This window comes from Drosophila mojavensis, unplaced genomic scaffold (assembly GCF_018153725.1).
Source record: "Drosophila mojavensis isolate 15081-1352.22 unplaced genomic scaffold, ASM1815372v1 contig_36, whole genome shotgun sequence".
NCBI lineage: Eukaryota > Metazoa > Arthropoda > Insecta > Diptera > Drosophilidae > Drosophila > Drosophila mojavensis.
In genome coordinates, this window is record NW_025318858.1 from 10,346,841 (window position 1) to 10,364,296 (window position 17,456).

General features: G+C 37.0%; 1 protein-coding gene across 1 annotated transcript; it reads left to right on the plus strand.

The window, feature by feature from the left end:
• Nucleotides 1-266: 266 nt before the first annotated feature.
• LOC6576460 (leucine-rich repeat-containing G-protein coupled receptor 6) lies at nt 267-17,259 on the plus strand. Its single transcript, XM_002002413.4, has 14 exons — nt 267-1,153; nt 3,180-3,251; nt 4,933-5,076; nt 5,518-5,661; nt 7,253-7,324; nt 7,397-7,468; nt 10,074-10,142; nt 12,347-12,484; nt 12,547-12,687; nt 12,753-12,818; nt 12,885-13,028; nt 13,087-13,454; nt 14,488-16,314; nt 16,390-17,259. The coding sequence occupies exons 1-14, from the start codon at nt 495-497 to the stop codon at nt 16,686-16,688; spliced, it is 4,215 nt and encodes a 1,404-aa protein (XP_002002449.3). The 5' UTR covers nt 267-494; the 3' UTR covers nt 16,689-17,259.
• The last annotated feature ends 197 nt before the right edge of the window (nt 17,260-17,456 follow it).

The window sequence follows — 17,456 nt, forward strand, 5'->3', positions numbered from 1 at the left end:
TAGAATATTGCATACAAAATGTTCTAAACTAAACTATTACCAATTTCAAACTATTTCAAGAGCCCAACAAATATTTTAGCAAGTACACTAAAAAAAAAAAAAAAAGAAAAAAGAACGACTTTAAAAGTGAAGCGAAGCAAACGAATCGCAGAAAATAACTAAATGCAAACGCAATGAAGTGCAGCTGAAGCGGAAAGTGAATGTAAATAAATAAAAATAAAAAGGCAAAAAAATACAAAATAAACAGAAAAGTGAGCGAAATAAAACGTGCAACAACAACTAGACTAACGGCAACGGCAACAGAAGCAGCAGCACCAATAACAACAACGACAACAAAACCAACAAGGAGAGCGAAAAATCATGAGCGAGAAACGAATTGCGCACAAAACTGTCATCAAATGACAAATGCTTGACAGCATCAATCAGCAACAGCAACGGCGACGGCAACAGCGACAGCAACTGCGACGCCAACAGCGACGGCGACGGCGACAGAGATGGTAGTGCATGGCCGGCGCCGCCGCCGCAAGCTTATACACAGCGACGCCGGCAGAGCAGCAGCAGCAGCAAAGGTAACAGCCGGCGGTTTCAAGCATGATCTGTTCGCATTGCAGCTGCCGCTACCGCTGTCGCTGCCTCTGCTGCTGCTGTTGTCTCTGCTGCTGATGCGCGTCACAGCAGCGCTGTCGACGCCGACGTCGCTGCATTTAAATGAAACCAAAGAAATGCGTAACACTGCCAAGCAACTTAACGGCATAAGTGTCTACAATATGTCTACCACGCCCGCAGCCACGCCCACAGCCACGCCCACAGCAACCGCCCCCGGCATTAGGGAAAACGTTATGCTGCCCTCATCGGATCCGGAGCGTGAGGCGCAAATACTGTACGAGAAATCGCTGCAGGAATATCACGGCAGCCAGCACGCCAAGGCAACGGCTGCTGCTGCTGCTGCTGCTGCGGCTGCCGGTGGTAATAGCGACGTCGACGTCAGCAGCAACTCCAACAGAACAAATGCACACACTGTGCACAGCGTCTGCGAGCTGTGGCTGCTGAAGCATTGCCACTGCACCGGCAGCCTCGAGAATTTGAGGCTGAGCTGCCGCAGCATTGGCATCCTGGCTGTGCCTGTTAATTTACCCAGCGAGGCTGTAATTCTGTAAGTATCAAACTGGTTGCTAAGTAAATACACACACACACACACACACACACACACACACACACACACACACACATGATTTAACTAGTTAGTTGGCAATCAAAGACTAAATAAAAACACCTGAGGAATGTTTTATGTATTTTGAGGATGTAGTCCATATTCTGAGTAGAATGCTTTCATATTGAGCTGTTTACATTATTATTATTTAAAATGCATTCAAAAAAAAAAAAAAAAAAAATAAATAAAAAAAAAAAAATAAATAATAATAATAATAAATAAATAATAATATTTTTATGAGACATTATTCAAGGTCGCATTTTTTTTTGGCACTATTAGTATTTTTTTATCTGTATATGTATGTATGTATTTTATATGTATCATATCATTATGATACTTTTTATTTATTGTAGGTTTTTGTACTTTTATTTTTAATATGCATTCTGTATTCTGCATTCTGTAAGAGCTGTAGTTATTAGAACATAACTTTCAAATTTTCTAACTTTTAAATATTCTATAATAAATACTCTTACAAACCCTAAGAAGTCGTAATTAATAATGTCTAACGCAAGCGCTTCTCTCTCTTTCTCCCTCTCTTTGTCCTAGTCTCAACAGTGATTTATGGTTTATTATTAATTCAATTATTTCATTAAATATATATTTTTATCTTTTATAGTATTTGAATTACTGCAACTATTATTAACATGATTATTATCAGCGATTCGTCACTCGATCATTCACCAATTACACGTCAATCAATACTGACGTCATTAGGCCTCAACAAGACTTCCGGAGGCCAAAAAATACTGCCATAAAATAAAATACAAAAATTTCTTCTTTTTTTGGCAATCAAATAAGAATATTGGCCATAAGCAATGCTTGTCTAGCTCGTTTACCAAACTGTCTGTCTGCATGAAGCAAATGCTCGTATTACACAACTAGCAATTAATATTTCACAGAAAATATATTTAAATTTTAAAATTCGCTTTTTTTATTTAATTCAATTTTTAATTTTAAAATTACAAATATTTATTTCTTGAAGTCATTTCATTATTACGAAAATAAAATGCCAGCTCTTAGATATTTGTGCGTATTCCTCCTATACACAAACTTTGTCCAAATATTGAGCACAGCGAAATGCTTAACTGTGTTCCATATAACAGCTGTTAATGCGCAATGATATAAATCGATTTCATTATTAAGCGATTAGTGTGTTAACTGAGGAAATTAGAGACAAAAGTATTTTGGTTGCCTAAATTCCGCATATTCCCCATTCGTATAATTACAAGTCAATTTCGCAGTGTTGTCGAATCGGTTTCATTATTTTATTTATTTGTATTTTCGTGTGTGTTTTTTTGCTTTTTTGTTTCGCTACTGTTTTGGTATGCGGTTTAATCTAATTACACATACGCCACGTTGTGCGAGGTTTCATAATCGTACGCTCGATTTTCAGCTAAGACTTGTGGCTCGTATGTCAGTCACGTTTTCTTGCCGTCGCAAATAAAAGCAGGCAAATCTCTCAAAGGAGTTGTGCCTCCCGCTTTTGGCTACCCCGCTGATTAATGGCCAAAGCGAACTCTGGCCATAAATAAATAAATAAATAGATAAATAAATTATTTATTAATTAACGCATCGCTCGGCGACAGTTAACCCGAAATAAATCGAGCTTTAAATATGACTACTGTCTGGTCAAATGAAATATGTCCGTGGCACGTTGCATTTGCCATTTGCCCATTTGCCAATTGCCAACTGGCAACTGCAAATTGTTGCCGCAGTTCATCTTCATATTTTAGCCATTTCCTCATTCAATATGTTTTTTTAATGCCATTTAGCGTTTGATTGATGGCCCAGAGAAAAGTTTTTCGGCTTCGAAATGCTGGCAATCGGTTGAAGCAACCTTTTCTATTCATCACATAATATTTTATTTCCCGTGCGATTGGCTTATTGAAATTGATAGATGGACCATCTAAAAATATATAAATTTGCTTCCCACAAAACATATTCATTTGTATTTTTGTTGTCTTTACAGCGACTTGGGTAACAACAATTTGACCAGATTGGAGGCTAATTCATTTTTCATGGTGCCACATCTCGAGGAGCTGTAAGTATGATAAAGGGGCAAAGTTTTTCATTTTGACCCGCAGAACTTTATTATAAATGTACTTTGCTTTATTGTAAATTTTTATGTTCAGAAAATTGCGAGGATATATTGCAAGTAATAAAATAAAAATGTTCTGGGTGATAGAGCCTGATGGGTAGATATGCTTACAGGGCTCATCTTATTAAAAAAATTATTAATTTTGTTTATAGATTCATAATAATATTAAATTCCTAAACAAATTCCTTTATATTACTTTTTTTTTTTTTAATTTTTATCTGATTTGATACAATATTTGACAGTTTGAATATATATTATTATTTAATTATAAAAATATCTAGTAATGTTCTTAAAGCAATATATATATATTTTTTCTATGAAAATAATGAATAAAGCTGATTAATTCAACATAATTTTTATTAAAACATGGCTCACAATATAAAAAGCAGTTGATATAATAAATGGTGCTATTTGACATCCCCGGCTCTCAGCTCAGACCATAGCATAATTCACACACTCCCAGACTGTATCCCAACCTTTTCTATTGTGCCTTTAACCACAACTCATTGTGCCGCCTCTCAGTGCCACACCCGCTTTTTTAATCTGTATATTAAGCGACCAGTGTTTGCTGGAAAGCAACACAAAAATTATGGGAAAACAAAGGCGACAACAACAGGGCGCAGAAACTTTCATTGTTGCCTGTCATGAGCGCAGCGACTCATTATTCAATTTCACAGCGAACACCCCTACCCAGCCCTGACCTAACCTTCACTACCCTAACCTAGCACAACCTACGCTAACCCATCTCCAAAAACAAAAAATCACAGTGGTCAGTTGTGGTTTGGTTGGACAGGCCACTCGGCCAAGCTATATAAATTACTTGATTATATTTTATAGAAAACACTCAGAGAAAATATTTAAAAATAAAATAATAATTAAATTCAAAATTAAATATAAGACAGATGTCGTGCATATAAAGAATATATAGAAGCTCAGCTCAGGTTAGCCTGAATTTACGTTATATTTAATATTTTACTCTATATACATTCAGACAGTTATTAGTAAAAATTAATCTATTTGTTTAATATAAAATATTTTATCTTTATTTTGTCTTTATTTATTTATTTTCATTTTTTTAACTCTTACTTAATTAAATTGATCTTTATTGGGGGGATGTACTCTTTTGAAATATATTTTTTATCTGAGTTTTTTACACGGAAAAATTTTCTTCTTCGACCTTTGATAAAAATACAATTTAATTACTTATTTAAAAAATATAAAATTTTTATTAAATGAAAAGCCTATATTATGATGGAAAATTATTATTATTTATTTATTTATTTTTTTTTTGCGAAATGTTACAATAACGAAACTTTCCTTTTATATTAAAGCAATTTATAAACATTAAACAATTTCTACATACATATATATTCATTAATTATTTATTGTGTTTTACTTAAAACGAGTATTTTCAGAACATAATAGCAATAGCTTTCAGGTTTTTTCTGAGTGTAGAAACCTATACGTATGTGCATTTCAGCGCCTTGACTTACGATTAATTACTCAGGCTGTTATCCTTGCAATATCCTGCACTTTCGAGTTTCGCCTTTCGCCTTTCACCATTGCCATTTACCATTCGCCATAGGAATCCTGTTGACCAAGGGAACGTTTTGTCTATTTGCAGAACATTGTCGGACAATAGCATCATTAATATGGATCCGTATACGTTTTACGGCTTAGCCAAATTGAAGCGTTTAAACTTGCAAAATTGCGGCCTTAAAGCGCTCGCGCCGCATTCCTTTCAAGGACTCAGCCAGCTTGTCAGCCTGTAAGTATTGAAATGCCAACTCAAATTGTTATCTTCAAATGTGTGTGGGTGTGTGTGTGTGCGTGTGTATGTATGTGCGAGCGTGCATTTGTGTGTTTGTGTATATATTTTTAATGTTTGCTTTTAAGCGTTACGAGTAAGGATGCAGCCGAAGGCTGACGACAGACGTCTGCAGGATCAATTAGTACGCTTGCTGCCATTTAGCTTGCTGACTGCACACTCACACAGACACAAATCTACACACACAACGAGCACTTGCCAGTAATTACACGCTATTTTGTTGATATTTTATGCTTTTCTATTTCCTTTACTCTCCCTTCCATGTCCACTCGTTCATATATATATCTTTTCATATATATATATGAACATATATATATATCTATATATGTATTTTTACCCATTGCACCACCCAACCACTCACCCACCAACTCGGCGACACAGTCAATTGAATGGCAACGCCCTGGTCAGCCTGGATGGCAACTGTTTGGGCAACCTGCAGCAGCTGCGCTCCTTGCGCCTCGAGGGGAATCTCTTCTATCGCATTCCGACAAACGCTTTGGCCGGACTCAAAACTCTAGAAGCACTGTGAGCTTTTTTTTGTATATATTATTATTTTCATATAATTTTATTCTCCTACTCTTCCTCTAATACGCTACAATTTGCATGTTAACAGTATATTATCTCAATTTATTTATCTATCGATTTTCTCTTGCTATATTTTTCTATTTGCTTTCTTAATACTCTGCAATGTTGCAATCTTATAATTTTTATAAATTTTATATTAAAACTTGTATTCATAATTATTTATTTATTTTTTTTTTATTTATATATTTTATTTTTAATATGAAAATTCTTTTTTGTTGTATTATATTCTTAATGCTCAGCTATTTCAACTCTCTAAAAATTTCAGTATATATATATTTCTAATATTTCAAAAAATTTCTATAACATTCTAATCATTTTTAATGTTTTAAAACTCGCAAGTTTATAAATTTTAATATAATATATTCATATAAATTATTTCCACTCTTCTGTATCCTATTATTTGCATGCCTCATAAATGGATAATCCAGCGTTGCTATCAATAATTTAATATACATTTTTGCTTTGTATAAAAATTTTGAGCTAAATCAGTAAATATTTTATATATACTTATATAGTTTTAGCCAGCGCAATTAGCAAATTTGCTTTTTGTGCGTGTTTACATGCGGTTTTTGCCTGCATAAAATTGTCAGGGCTTATGTGTAAAATGTGCGGCGTATTAAAATCATTTAAAATTGGGTGATATTAGGCTAATATTTAGCTTGAAGGTATATTTAATAAATAGGCGTGAATATTAAATTGATATTCATTTATGTTGCCTACTCTTTAGCGATGTTTAAAATTTAACCGTTTAAAATACAAATATATTTTTTTTAACACTGAAATTGTGTTTGTGTTTTTTTTTTTTTTTTTTTTGTATATTGTGAGCTGAATTCATTTATGTTATAATTTATAAGTTATTAAAAATTAAAAGGAATATATGTGAATATTGTGTGTGACACAACAACCAATTTATAAATAATCTTGTTTGTGAAGATCTCAAAAAAAAAAAAAAAAAAATTAATTTAGCTAAATTTTATTATGTATCCAGTGCTAAAAATTAATTCATTTAAATAATATAAATTATGAAATGATTTTTTCTAATTTTTTGCTCTGTATTAATATCTTTTTTTTTTTTTTTAATTTTCTAACTGAAGTTATTAATATATTTTTGAAGACTACAAAAATTCATTACTTTAATAATTTTTCTCATTAAGGCTTATAACTTTTTCGTTTGAAGTAATTTAAGTCATCGAAAATATTACTTTACCCAATAAACCATTTAATATTTAAAAAAAAGGGATAAATTTCTTGCTTCAATTTGATATACCATTAACTTAATGCGCATGTTTTTGGCTTGAGTCTGGAGCTCTTAAGACAAAAGTCATTTACAATTTGTAACCATAATTTATAAACTTATTCAATTGCTCATCTCTCTCACTATCTTTCACTCTGTGTGTGCTCTGTAAAAAAAAAATGAAATATAACCAAAAGCAGTTGCTCATAAAAATCTCGATTACTCATAATTTCGCATTCCCTTCTCTCTTCATTCTCATCTATAATGCGAACTCATTAATGGACTCGAAATGCTCAGCAATTTGGGCAGCAATTTGTTGACAATAATAAACGATGAGGACTTTCCACGAATGCCAAATTTGATCGTGCTGTAAGTAGAACATTAGATAATAAATGAATTTCGTATACATATATGTACATGTCTATATTATTTATTTTACAGTTTACTAAAGCGAAATCAAATCATGAAAATCTCTGCGGGTGCTCTAAAGAATTTAACGGCCTTAAAAGTTTTGTAAGTAAAGCAAACCAAAACAAACAACAAAAATACTTTAAAAACTTCAGACGCGTATATGTATACACAAACATGCACACATACATATATGGACTTGACAGAACAAGACGGAACTGGATGTAACAGTAGGAGACAGAATACCCATAGAGCGATGTACGAAAAGAAAATAGAATGAGAAAATGCAAGTGATATTCACGTTAGGGAACTGATATTCAACTGTAGACCTCAAAATACTCTTGCAAGACTTAGATTTAAGCAAGGAAATTTAGTTTTGAAAAAGTATACGAATAATTAAAAATAAAAGTATATGTATATTGTAAAAATAAAGTTAATGAAAATAATAAGGATAGTCTGTATGGAAGACAAAATTGAACAAAATATAATTTTAAATAATATAAAATGTTTGTATAAAAATTTATGAAAAGCACAACATAAATTTTTATTGAGAAAGAAAAGAAGTATATTCACGTTTTTTTTTACAATCAAAAGTTATTATAGTATTTCCTTCTAGTATTTACCAATGTAAAATCTTTTAAGAGTATTTAAATATTCGATTAGCGCGTTCCGCCGCAAAGCCTCATATGAAAGTTTCAATACTGGAGAGTGTAAACAGTTGAGAGTTGAAGTGCAAGTGGAAATGGTGTTCATCCGTTTTATTTCATGTTGTACCCAGTAAATAGATATCACAGGGTATGCTAGAGAAATAGAGAAACATATTCATTCTAGGTATGTTCTTCATGTCTTGTACCTAGTATAAATTTTGGATACATTTTAGATATTTATAAATGATATCTTATTTAATAAAATATGAGAATTTTCGATGTCCCTGCATCTTCATAACTTTCATTCTTACAGTTCAAACAGGTTTAATTAAACATCTTTTCTAATTCCTCAGTTAAATACCCAATTAAAGTGAACATTCTAGAGTAGCTCTTAGTCTAGCAATATTTGACTATTGCTCGTTTGGTTTTTACTTGGAGTTTGGCTAGAATAAATTTCAATTTTGGTTCAAAGCGTGGAAAACTTTTTCCTGTGCTGGAGTTGCGACAGCTTAAATTGTCGTCGCCGCTGCTGGCGTCGCAGTTGCAGTCGTCGTTGACGCCGCTGCTGGTTGTTGTTGTTGTTACTACTCCTGCTTACCGCAAATTTTTGGCTCATGTGTTGCATACTTTGGGGGCGGGCGCATTAAACAAACTCGAGGGCTGCAGACGATGACAAATATGCAAATTTATGTTGTGGCTGACTGACTGACGAAGTGAACTAAACCGACAAACTATGTTGAGATATATTTATATGCGAAGGTATAAGTGGGTTTGTGGGGCATCAGCTGCAGTGCAACGGTAACTTCAACTGCATCAGAAGAAGAATGCATCAAGTGAAAGTGAAAAACTTTTGCCGTGCCACGCGTAAATCTGTGTAGAAAAGTATCAAGGAATTTTCCGTATGCATTTTCCCCAATGATTTATGAGCTTTTCCAAACACACAGACTGCAGCAGTAGTACCAACTCCCTCAACACTCCTTTCCATCTAAGTTGCGTGTCTGCAACGCGTTGGCCAAGTGAAAGTTTTGTTTTAATGCCAGTCACGCATATTGAGGGATGCAGACTCAGCGTTGGGGACCAAAGAGGAGCTGTTTATATATTTATGCGTGGATTAACATATTAAACGAAAGCCCGATATACATAAATTAGAGCATAAATTTATAAATTGATATATATGAAAACAAATTTCTCATGTTTCTCATATACTTCAAAAAATTAATTACTGTTTAAAGGAATTATAACATTTTAAATTGTTTTTAAAATTGATTTAAATATATAAAGCAAAAAATAATAATCATAAAAAAACATATAGGGCTTTTCACATAAGTAAAATAAAGAATATACGAATTGCATATTATTAAATAAAAGTTAAAAATAAGTAATTCAAATGTGATACATGTATATTTATTTTTGCATTTTACATATTGTATATTTTAACTTATAAATATAAGATGGTAACATTTTTTTATACGTATATATTTGTCTTACTGTTAGCAAATATGTATTTTTCGTACACTGAAAGTTCTTATAAGAAGCACTGCAAAAATAGATTAAAAATTTGCTCAGCTCAGTTAAGTGTTTCCGAACTATATATAGAGTTTTTCTAAATAAATTAAATTATTAAATAATATTAAGCTGAAGACAGCCTTATGTATTCTAGCTACAGACGTCATCGACTCGTACTTTATTTATTGCACCCAAATGCACAGGGATATTATTAAACAAAGCCACTGTAAATGTATATATATTCGCCTTTTATTTTAATATATTTTCACCCTCACGTATAATTGAAATCAATGCAGTTTGCTTGAAACTGAACTTTATATCTATATTCATGCATAAATTTGCATCCCACACACACAGTTGGGGCTCATCCAATCAGAATGTTTTTAGGTACGTGCGGACACGTACAGCTGAGAGAACCCTCTGCAAATGCAAATACACAGTTGGGCGACTCACAGAGCGAGTCACAATATTTGTATAAACGATATTTGAAATGTGCTCCAATAATAATTTGTATACTATTTCATTTTTCTTCATCTTCTGCTTTTTCGTCTTTCTAGAGAGCTGGATGATAATTTGATAAGCAGTTTGCCGGAGGGACTTGGCAAATTGCCGCAGCTTCAGGAGCTGTAAGTATTTACACCAGGTGCTAAGCATAGATTAAAATAGTTAAAGCGAGCTCTTGCTCGCTTGGCTCAGTCTGCTGCATTGTTAAGTTGGCAGCACAACATTTTCTACTTTGTCAGGCGGCAAACAAGCGGAAACCAAAAATCATAACGCATCATTACTTGGCGAATTTACGACGATGTCCTCCGTCGCATACCCATCCTTATAGCTAGTAGATGTAGTTGAACCCCCCAAGTAGAGCAGTCACCAACCCTCGCTCGTTGCGGCTGCAGTTGATTTCATCCACATCCTGTAGCTATTGCAAATGCAACTCTTTCATTTTATTGTTAGTCAAAGTCTATTTACTTTCCGATGCGGTTAAAGAAAGTCTGAAGTAAAAAGTAGTAAAAAAGTTTAAGAGATGCACAAATGGAGATTGCAAAGGAAAAATAAAAAATAGATAATGGAAGCAAGTAGAGATAGGAAGGGTTATAAATAGAGAGAAAGAGAGAGAGAGAGAGAGAGAGAGATGTAGTTGAAAGAAGAAATATGAGAAATAGTACTATTTTTTTGTATTATTATTATTATCATTAAATAGTATACGATCGTTTAGTTAACCATGTCAATGATCGTATTATTAAATATCACTCTTATTATTTATATATTGATATATATCTTACATGTTTCCTATTAAAATGTTGATTATTTAGTATTAATATTAGTAATTATTTCATTTAATATTTAATTTTTTTTTACACAATTTTTTTAATCAATTCACTTAGAGCATTTCAAATTCTTGATTTGAATAAGTCATCATAGGAGTCGCAGTTTCATTCTGTTTTTGTCACACGCACTTCCTGCAACTGGAAACTGTGGCGACTGCGTCGACAGTCATTGGAAGCGTTGACATCGTTGCGACGGTTTCTCTTTTTTTTTTTTTTTTTTTTTGTTTGCTTTTTGTAACATTCTTCGAATGTGTCCCCAAGGAAATTGAATTTCTGGTAAACAGGATAATTATGAGCATGTTAAATGTTGCGATAAAAGCCACGCTGCGTTGCACTTGCCGAGCATCAGCCAAAGCAACGAGCCAGCCAAGCAGCCAACTGCTATCCCCATGATTGGGGAATTAAACTGGCAAATAAATTTGTGACTCTTCAGCGGGTGCAGAGAGGCCGGGAATGCTGGGGGCGTGGCTGTCGAGAAATCTTGCACTTTTGCTTGGCTCACATGTGTTGCGGTTTTTATTTCATTTCCCTTCGTTCCTTCTTTTTGAGTTGCCATTTACCAAGTGGCAAGAAAAACAAATTTAAAAGGATTAAACACATTTTGTAGTGCTTGCAAGCAGCGAGTTAACTGTTTCTTAGATGAGAAGCCAAAGGAAATAGAGAAACAAATAAAAATAAAAAATATAAAAATCTAGGCTACAAATTAATTCGATAAACTGTGAGATTTTTGTGGAAACTTTTCGCTAGCAAATGAAAAAGGTTTTTTTTTTTCTTTTTTAAATAATGAAATGTAGAAGTGGGTAAAAAAAAAAAAAAATTAATACGTTTTGGAATTTTAAGTTTTAAATTGGAAATTTTGGCAAGTGGGTGTTCGGAATTCAGCAAATGGTAGAGGAATATAACAAAATAAATAAATTGAATGCTATTAAATATTAAGTGCCTAGTTTTTTTTTAATTTTAATTTAAATACATATTTGTAAATATTAAATTTCAAGCTTTAAAATAATTGTTATATAAAATATGTATATACTTAAATAATTAATTATTAAATATTAAATATTAATTTCTGACTTAAATATAAAAATTAATATATATTAAATTCTAAAAATCCTTTTTATTTGTAAGTAAGTTTATATATTTATTTTTCCATTTTTAAACTAAATTTTAAGCTCAATTGCCAATAGTACTTCAATTGTTATTTTGCTTAAAATGGGTTGTCTAAACCACTTCACCTTCAATGTTGACCCACAAAGCAAAGACAATGGCACGAAAGTGCATTTCCTGAATGTTGGCCAAGAAAAACCCAAAAGACGATAACAAAATATGCTACCAAAATATATTTGAGAACTGATTTTATGCGTGGCAGCTGTCTTGGTAGCTGGCCAACTAGACTTTCAAATGCAGCTGCAACGCAGTTCAAGTGTCAAGTGGCACTTGCCAACAGAGTGCATCTTCGAGATACGCATGTGCATCTAACAGATACATATCTATATATTTTGCAGCTCCATGACAAGCAATCGCATACGCTGGATAAACGATACGGAGCTACCGCGTAGCATGCAAATGTTGGATATGCGAGCGAATCCTCTATCCACGATCACAGCGGGCGCCTTTCGGGGCATGACCAAGCTGCGAAAGCTGTGAGTAAATGAGATAAATCGTTGACTCCTCTATTAATATAGAAATTTTAATTTTATGCTAGTATACTCTCCGATGTACGCACCTTGCGGCACTTTCCCGAACTGGAGGCTTGCCATGCCCTGGAGATACTTAAGCTGGATCGCGCCGGCATTCAGGAGGTGCCATCGAATCTGTGTCGTCAGACGCCAAGACTGAAGAGTTTGTAAGGCGGACAATGCAAATATTCATATAGAATAAGATTCAACTAATATTTGCCTTTGCTTTTAGAGAACTTAAAACCAATTCCCTGAAAAGCATCCCAAATTTAAGTAGCTGCAGAGACTTAAGGCTGTTGTGAGTATAGAGGAAGAGGGAATATATAAATCAGGGAATATATAAATATTATATTTATGCTTATAGAGATCTATCGAGTAATCAAATTGAGACGTTACAAGGACGACCTTTCCATGGACTTAAGCAGCTGCACGACCTGCTGCTCTCCTATAATCGCATCAAGACACTGCCGCAGGATGCCTTTCAGGGCATACCCAAGCTGCAGCTGCTGTGAGTATACTAAATAATATACACTTGAATACATAACTTAGCTATGAATTATTTCCAGCGATCTGGAGGGCAATGAGATAGCTCACATACACAAGGATGCGTTTGCCGCTTTTACCGGTCTCGAGGATCTCAATTTGGGCAATAATATATTTCCCCAGCTGCCAGAGGCTGGTTTGCGTGGCCTGCTGCACTTGAAGACTTTCAACAATCCAAAACTGCGTGAATTCCCACCGCCCGATACGTTTCCACGCATCCAAACGCTAATTCTCTCGTATGCGTACCATTGTTGCGCCTTTCTGCCTCTGGTGGCAATGTCTGCACAGCGCAAGACCTCCCAGGTCCAGGAGGCGGTGCTCTTTCCCTCCGATGCGGAGTTCGATATGACATTGTGGAACAACAGCATGATGAACATTTGGCCACAAATGCGTGCGTGTAAAGCATTCATCTTGATTTCTTGCACATACTCTGTTTAGATAGTAAAAGCGAATCTATAATGACTTAGATTTTAGCATTTACAATTCATATTAGTGGTTTGATATACTCTGTTAGATTTGTCAGTCAGTTGTAAGTCTACAAAGTAGATTTTAGTCTCTGTGCTATGTATTAATTAATATTCATCTGTTAATGTGGGCATTAGTTTTGGATAATAGTCTGTAATAGTCTGTAATAAGTATAAGCGAGTCTCTATTCATTCAGATGTTAGCATTCACAATTTGTATTCATTCAAGCTAATCTGCAGTAGTTGCTTTACTCTGATTTAATTAAATGCCTTTTACGTAAGGGTAGCTTTTATAGTGATGGCTTTATAGTATGATATTCTGCATTAATTGAAACATCTGCTATTAATTTACGACACCCGTACAGCGTGCTAGTAGAGTAAGCATAGCATAGCGAAATCAGCAATCCCGCTCCGACTCCATCTGCTGTTCTTTACTCTATGTATTATTTCAATTTTACTTGCACTATATTAACAGCTGTTGCTTATATCTTCATGTGTTATTATTCATTATTGTAAACGTTATCAGAAATGATATACAGTTTCCATACTAACTACTATTAGTATGGACCCTAACATCTACTTTTTCCCTCATCGGTCCGCTAGAATGTATTTTCCTATAGATAAATATAGTATATGTTCTTCTAGTTTGTCAATTAGACATGATAAAGACTTAGTTTTTCGAAACTGATTTTCTTACTTATAATTGTATAAACAAATCAATGCGTTGCTTTTAAAAGAAAATTGCAAATTGTAAATCTTATTTTCTGTTGCTTAAAGAGATTCTTATAGCTAAGTCAAAGTAGCAAATCGAAAAAAAAAAAAAAATTACATATTATTAGGAAGCAGTTAGAAGACAGCTTAAAACTCATCAAGAGAAAAGATTATGCTATGAACAGAGTATGCCACAGCCTGTTGCACCCGCTTGCCAGGCGCTTAGCTAAATGTGCTCTTCATTCCCAGACAATCTCAGCAAGCAGCTGGGCGCTGCCATGCACGACCTGTGGGACTCGCCGATGAACAACTACAACCTGAACGAGGACGCGCAGCAGGTGCCGACGGGCAGTCAGTTGGCCAACAGCTACATGGAGGAGTACTTCGAGGAGCATGATATGAGTGCGCCCGGCACTGGCTATGGACTAGGCACCGGACTGTTCAGTGGCATTACGGCCGATGACTTCCAGCCGGGCTCCGTGCAGTGTCTGCCCATGCCGGGGCCATTTCTGCCCTGCGCGGATCTCTTTGACTGGTGGACGTTGCGCTGCGGCGTTTGGGTGGTCTTTCTTCTGGCGCTGCTCGGCAACGGCACCGTCGTCTTCGTGCTCATCTGCTCCAGATCGAAAATGGATGTACCGCGCTTTCTGGTCTGCAATCTGGCCGCAGCCGACTTCTTTATGGGCATCTATCTGGGCATTCTGGCCATTGTGGATGCAGCGACATTGGGCGAGTTTCGCATGTTCGCAATACCCTGGCAAATGTCGCTGCTCTGTCAGTTTGCCGGGTTTCTGGCTGTGCTGAGCTCAGAGCTGTCTGTCTATACGCTGGCAGTGATCACGCTGGAGAGGAATTATGCGATTACCCATGCGATACATCTGAACAAGAGACTTTCGCTGCGCCAGGCGGGCTATATAATGAGCGTGGGCTGGATCTTTGCCTTCTGCATGGCGCTGCTGCCGCTGCTGGGCGTCTCCGATTATCGCAAGTTTGCCGTCTGCCTGCCCTTCGAGACGACGACGGGCGTGGCCAGTCTGACGTATGTGATTAGCCTGATGTTCATCAATGGCTGCGCCTTTCTCACCCTAATGGGCTGCTATCTGAAGATGTATTGGGCCATTCGCGGCAGCCAGGCCTGGAATACGAACGATTCGCGCATTGCGAAGCGCATGGCCCTGCTGGTCTTCACGGACTTCCTCTGCTGGTCACCGATTGCATTTTTCTCGATAACGGCCATATTCGGACTGCAGCTCATCTCGCTGGAGCAGGCGAAGATCTTTACGGTGTTCGTGTTGCCGCTGAACAGCTGCTGCAATCCGTTCCTCTATGCCATCATGACCAAGCAGTTCAAGAAGGACTGCGTGACGCTCTGCAAGCACTTTGAGGAGACGCGCGTCATAGGTGCCGCTGGCGGTGCAGCCGCAGCGGGAGGCGGTGGCGGTGCAGGAATCAGTGCCGCACGTGCTGCGCGTGGTAAACGTGGTGCTGGAGAGCTGCCGCCGCCTCTGCTGCCCGCTGCTGCTGGAGTCGCTCATCCGCCTGGTTGCCGGTGCTTGCGCATGCTGCCCAGCGAGATGCCCAACTGGCATAAGATAGAGCAGACGCCGACGCTGTGGCAGCGCTTGAAGCGTCTCTGCTGTGGCCAGCGGCAGCGACGCAAGCAGCGACGGCAGCCGCAGCAGCGACGTCAGAGGGCCTACACCGCCGCTGCGGCCAATCCGTATCAATATCAGTTTGCGGAGCTGCGACAACAGCGCAAAAATCGCGCCAGCTCCATATCCAGCGAGAATTTCTGCAGCTCTCGCAGCTCCAGCTGGCGACATGGCACCAACTCTTCGACGCCGGCCCCGCAGTCCAATTGCAGCATGCCGCTAAAGCTGATGGAGCCGGGACAGGGGCATACGCACGGCAGGCGCAGGCACTCGGCTTGGCTGATCACACGGAAGACCTCACAGGACTCGAATTTGTCCAGTTCACGCAACGATTCATCGGCATCGGCTACAACGGCCAGCACCTCCACATTCCGTTTATCGCGCTCCAGTGCCGGTAGCAGCACGCCGCTACCCTCAATAATAGGTGAGTGCGAGGGAGAAAGAGGAAGGGAGTGAGAGAAAAGATCGGAGCCAACTTGAGTTTACTTGCTTCTTTCAGCTCACAATGGCAAACAGCAGCACGATACGCTGACTAAGCCGCGTCTGGTGCGCCAGGAGGCGGTGCAGGAGGAGGAGGACTCATCGCCGCCACGCCTTGGTGTACGCTTTCTGCCCACCATACCCTCCGCCGCGGACAGTTCGGTCATTATGGAAGACGGCGATTCGGCCAGTGCGGCAGCTGGCAATGCCATATTGGGCATGCCGCAGCCAGGTGACTCGAGCGGATTTCTGCTAGCTCCGCCGGCCCAGCTGCAGCCAGAGAAGCCGCCGCCAGTACCCAATGATGCGCCGCCATGACGGATGCCAGACTTCTGGGGCAGCTGGAGACGACGGCATGAGGAGACCTACCTGTAATCGGAAGGGGGAACAGAAAGCTCACTGTGTTCATAGATTGTATAGCGCGGGGACAACGGGACAGATATTTTGGGGAGTGGGGCATAGTGTAATAACGGAACATGGCCATGTGATGCCACCCAGAGCATCCGCTAACATATATATAATTAATCTTAAGTAGTCAATTTCTTTGGGTTCGAGTCAAGGATTTCGTTTAAATACACACACACATACACACTTACAAGTATTCTGTACTACATATATGTATATGTAATTTATTAATTAGTTTAGTTCTCGGTTTGATAGGCTAGTTGAGCCCAGCATATTTAGTGTTTACACTAGCATAGTAAATAGATGTCTATATTTCGATATGCGCGTAAAATATTTAGAAAATGCTAAGCATTTGTCGACATTACTTGAAGAACTTACTTGCAGTTAGTTCTATATATACACATACACACACATATATATATGTTGAAACAAAAATGAAACCAAGCCATAATATACAATATTAAAGTTAATCTATTTACGATAATTGACGACTACTTTTTATTGGCATAGTGAAAAGGGGAAGTTTTTAGAACATGGAACCTTTACGCAGTTCATCTATTATTCAAATAAAAATATTAGTTAATTTTTAATTTTATTTTTTGTTGTTATTATTTAAGTCTTATTTTTTTTAATTTTTTTTATTTATTTTTTTTAATTTTAATTTGTTTATTTTCATTTTGT

What these genes read in the sequence shown, in the direction of transcription:
- LOC6576460 (XM_002002413.4), top strand. Translation starts at nt 495, where the DNA reads ATGGTAGTGCATGGCCGGCGCCGCCGCCGCAAGCTTATACACAGCGAC. An exon ending in GTGCCACATCTCGAGGAGCT is followed by an intron (nt 3,252 to 4,932) that starts GTAAGTATGATA and finishes GTCTATTTGCAG; the next exon opens with AACATTGTCGGACAATAGCA. An exon ending in ACGCCAAGACTGAAGAGTTT is followed by an intron (nt 12,688 to 12,752) that starts GTAAGGCGGACA and finishes CTTTGCTTTTAG; the next exon opens with AGAACTTAAAACCAATTCCC.